At 35.4% G+C, this 5,186-nt stretch overlaps 1 protein-coding gene across 1 annotated transcript; it reads right to left on the bottom strand.

Moving 5' to 3' along the window:
• Window positions 1-2,416: 2,416 nt before the first annotated feature.
• On the bottom strand, window positions 2,417-4,138 carry LOC123535886 (uncharacterized). The gene has a single exon (XM_045318643.1). The coding sequence runs from the start codon at window positions 4,136-4,138 to the stop codon at window positions 2,417-2,419; it is 1,722 nt and encodes a 573-aa protein (XP_045174578.1).
• Between the last annotated feature and the right edge of the window lie 1,048 nt (window positions 4,139-5,186).

The raw sequence follows: 5,186 nt of genomic DNA, 5'->3' as shown, positions 1-5,186 counted from the left end.
CTAAATATTTTTAATAAATTATTTTCATTGGTCTGCTCTCGTCATCCAAGAAATTGACTAGAAAAATGTAACATTTTCCAAGATTTCTCTATTTAATACTACAAATTGTCATGTCCTCCTCAAACTTTACAAAAATGTTAAGAAATCTATTTACAACATATTGAAGATGTAAAATCTGTATTTAAGAGCATGTATTTGTTTTTTACAACAATTTTGTTCCGGGTTGGGAAAAATATGAAATATGTTTTTGCATATCGCTTTATCAATACCTTCCCGATTCACTTGAAACTTACACTAAAGTTGCGTAATAAGATACTCTCTAATCTACTCTGTACTCTAAGCGACTTTCTTTTAAACAATGCAAAACAGTGAATTCATAAAAATCACTAAAAGCAAACCATTTCTTTGCCAAAACTCAGGAACAGAACACTGTTAATTTAAAAGATAAAAACGGGACATACATAATGCAGGGGTCGTTAGGGTCTTCCTCCATAAACAACAGTAGGAAAGTCAGAGTATGACAAATAATTGAGCCGCGCCATGAGAAAACCAACATAGTGGGTTTGCGACCAGCATGGATCCAGACCAGCCTGTGCATCCGCGCAGTCTGGTCAGGCTCCATGCTGTTCGCTTTTAAAGCCTATTGGATTTGGAGAAACTGTTAGCGAATAGCACGGATCCTGACCAGACTGTGCGGATGCACAGGCTGGTCTGGATCCATGCTGGTCGCAAACCCACTATGTTGGTTTTCTCATGGCACGGCTCAATTGTGTCGGTGTGACGTTTAACCCAATTAGACCTTACATACTCAGGAGTTTAAATTTGCTGATAGCTTATGTTATGACCATTTTACATATATCAAGGTAATCAGAAAGATAAAAAGATAAAATGAAAAGATGTTATAATCATAATATGTTTTAATTACATAAATGTATAATACATCTTTACATATAACTCTCAAGAGACAGAAATTAATATATAGGGAATATTTGACATTGTTTGTTTCGATTTAAGATTGATTTGTTTTCACAGAATGAACATTAGATGCAATATTTTCGCTTGTGGTACAGCCATGCGTGAACATTTGAACTTGCATTCACTATTGAAAGACAATTTACTGTTTCAAATGGTGGGAGTTTCATTTTCACTAAAACATGAACTATAGACCTTAATTGTTCAGAATGTTTGAAATGTTTGCGCTCATTTGACAAGCTGTAGCTATCATTAAAGTAATTATGATTTCTGTTCAAATGTTGCTTCTTGTTATATCTATAAACACAGTGGACCCGTAATGACAATCAGTATATTCCGTTCGAATATGTTTTCTCCAGTGAAATATCGGCAGTCGCTATTTGTTATGAAAAAAAACACAACACTTTCTGTAATGACAGAAGGGTGCCAAAATAGCACACGATGATATGTGAGCAAACAGAAACTGTCGATTGTCGTTACGGATCCACATTCTTACTAAATGCGCTCAACTTAATTATACTCGTCGTTTCTATAGGTAGCAAACGAAACTGACAAAACAATGCAGTTTAAGTATATCAAATTTCACACAGAAATTACATCATCTGGTGGTACATATTGATCACTGTCATCACAAATACCACATGATGATTAAATAAAAATCTCATGGCTGTAACAAAGAAGCATTTTATCACTTACTTCACATAATTATTATATCTAGTAGATTTTTCCAGGTCTATACTTTATGCCATCTGCTCAGTAAATGGGCCAAATGTGTTAGCACAAAGTCAAAAAACAAGGTTAAAGATTTTTAATCAGTTCAGCTTTTTTCTCATAAAATTGTTTCTGTAGCTATAGTTTTTAAGGTGTGAAAATTTAAAACAATATTGAAACATTTCATCACTACAAGAGCTTCAAGAACTTTGCCTCAAAAATATATATAAAATGAGTTTTTATTTTACCTGTCCAGGTGATGGATGGAAAACAATTTAGCCATACTCAGTATGATACTGTACTTTTTAATATCAGACCTTTTTGGATAACAAACTTGTGAAAATGAAGTTACCCCGGGCGCCCTAAAACACAAAGTACTTTAACCAAAATCCTGTATCCGCCCCTGAAAAACGATTATTTCTTAAATAGATACAACATAAATGGTGGATGTAATAAAAAAACCCTAGAAATGCAGATCATAATCTAATAATATTATTAATAATTCAGTTAGAGTTAAACGTACTGCTTCAAGTTTCATCTATCAGTCTTCTTGTTTATTGTGTAAGCAGATGAACAGAATTTTTTTTCTAATTATTTGGGATTAAATGTCTAGATTTATTACATCCATTTCTTTAACATGGTTTCAACATATAAAGAATGCATATGAAACAATAGCACAATATTGTACTTTTGCATCATCCACATATACATGTATGCTGAGTCATGAAACTCATTATTTTGCACTCAACACATTCATCCGATTAGAACAACATCCGACATAGACCTCATGTTGATCACGATTATAGCACATAGACTGCGGGGACGACAAATTATCTATCATTGTGTGGCATTGCTTCAGATCACTCGAGATACGACGTATGCTGTGATTTCCCAAACCGGGACACACAAACAAGGATCCATCGTCTAGCATCATCATTCCCCGTGGCTTTTTAAAATCTTTCTTTTTGTATTCCGCAGATATATCACCTTGCAATGTTATACTGACGATACTGTTGCTACCCTCGTCACTGATGAAGATATGTCTCAGATCCTTACTTAGCAGTAAGTAGTGTGGGTTATCAAATCTCTTATTATCTAGTAAAATTGTGTTCTGGACGTTACCTTGTATATCTATAATAAATACACACTTCGAATCACTGCAAACTATATAGAGATGACCTTTATGATAAGCTATACCTCTACATTCTCCTTTAACTGGAAATTTGCGGACACTTGACAGTTTACCAGCTGTTGTCAGTATAAGGATCTCTTTCTTGTCTGGCAATGTCACAGCAATATGGTCTTGCGGTACTACTGCAATGTCCCATGGTTTTGAAGAAAGTGTTGTCTCTTCTATTACAGCTTTATTTTTCATGTCAACAACTTTCAGTTTCTCATTAAGAAAGTCAGCAGCCACAACTTTGTTAGAGGACAGAATAACACATCCTGCGATCAAGCAGCCAAATATCGGATCTGATTTTGTATTCATATTGATGTTTTCTTTGTGGGTTAATTTGTTAATTGGTTTCATCCTCTTTGAAGCTACCACGGAAGAAGAGTGAGTGAGCTGTCCAAATGCATTTTGTCTTGAAAGCATGTTTCTCAGGTCTTGGTTTTGCTCAAATATGTATTGCATGTTTGTCTTTTCTAAACATATGTCTGCCTCCTTTAATTCGTCTGTCTTACATTTGGATTTAGCTTGTTTCATTGTAATGTAAAGTTGTCCATTCTGCTGTGAGGCTTTGTAATCTTGTAGTCTTGACTGTAATTGTTTGATATCCGAAGAAGTAGTTGAACACGTTTCAAGCACCTTCTTTACCGTTATTTTATCTATGGAGATCTTTTTGTCAGCTGTTGTCTTGATTTGCTTTTGTAGCTGATCTAGGCGATCATTTATCTCTTTGCGAAACATTGTAATTTCTTTGAGCAGATTATCATGGCAGTAATCTAATTCTTTTTCTCTAAGTGAGGCCTGCTTTATAATATTATCAGCCTCATTCACTTTCTGATCAAGTTCCCTTAGTAACTCTCCGTACTCTGCACTGTCCCCAATACCTGCACATTTATCAGGTATATAGTCAATGTTACATGCTCTGTGATTCAGGACAATACAATCGTTGCAGCCGAGAGCTTCGTGTTTTGGGCAGAAAAATTTAATCACTTCCTTTTTGTGCACCTGACACTTCTCATTGCATTCGTCTGACTCATTCTTGATAATAGCATGTTTATCCATATTATCTGTGTTTACCAACTGATGATGTTTTGAGGCCTTCGTTCTTCGATGATAAGCAAAGCAGTTCTTACACAGGTATTCTTGACAGTCCACACAAAATCCATGAGCTTCTATTTGCTGACCAATCGCCAAACATGGTTCACATCTATGGTCAAAGTCCTCTGCTGAACCTTTGGATATGGAACCTTGAAAATCAGCAACCTTAATATCCGATACTGCCATATTTAGAGGATATTTTAAGGTCAAACTTTGAACTAGTGTTGAATTTCAGATTGATAAAATGTCTCTGTTAATTTTGCTCAAATAATTGTTACTAAGTAGTCCACAACACGACAAATAACTTCCCGTTGAAAGAAACACCGAAGATAAATGTGTGTAAAATGAAAAGACATTTAGAACAAGAAGGTCATGATGACCCTGGATCGCCCACCTGAGTCATATGAGCTCCATGTTTCAAATGTCAAACTGATGCTAAAAAAGTCAGTAGGTCACATTTATGGTCAATGAAATTCAGTTTTACGATCTGTGTGCAAACCTGTGTATGTCATTTAAATTTAAAAAACAAGAAAGTAGGTTAGCAGGTCAAGATCACAGTCAATCGACATCATATTACTTGGGATCATGAGGTAATTATAATTAATCAGACTTGGAAATAGGATCTGATAATTACTTAAGTATTTTTTCCTATATAACTAATATAATAACTAAATGACCCCGGGGCGGGGCCTCTTTTATCCCCAGGGGCATAATTTGAACAATTTTGGTAGAGTACTACTAGGCCATGCATTATACCAAATATCAAAAGCCTAGCTCGTGTGGTTTTAGACAAGAAGATTTTTAAAGTTTTTTTTTTCCTATATAAGTCTATATAATACTTGGGACCCTAAGGCAGGGCCTGTTTTCACCCAAGGGATACATTTTGAACACTTTTGGTTGAGAACCATAAGACAATGCTACAAACCAAGTATCAAAGGCTTAAGTCTTTTGGTTTCAGACAAGAAGATTTTTAACACTTGTTCCCAATATAAGTCTATGTAAAACTTGGGACCCCCGGGGCGGGGCCATATTTGATCCTAGGGGGATAATTTGAACAATCTTGGTAGAGGACCACAAGAAGATGCTACACACCAAATATCAAAGCCCTAGGCCATGTGGTTTTGTTCAAGAAGATTTGCAATGTTTCCCCTGTATATAAGTCTATATATAAACCATATGACCCACAGGCGGGGCCATATATGACCCTAGGGGGATAATTTGAACAATCTTGGTA

The sequence above is a fragment of the Mercenaria mercenaria genome, chromosome 17 (assembly GCF_021730395.1).
Source record: "Mercenaria mercenaria strain notata chromosome 17, MADL_Memer_1, whole genome shotgun sequence".
Classification (NCBI taxonomy): Eukaryota; Metazoa; Mollusca; class Bivalvia; order Venerida; family Veneridae; genus Mercenaria; species Mercenaria mercenaria.
Note: the sequence above shows the minus strand (reverse complement) of the source record. Positions and strands in the feature narration are given on the sequence as shown.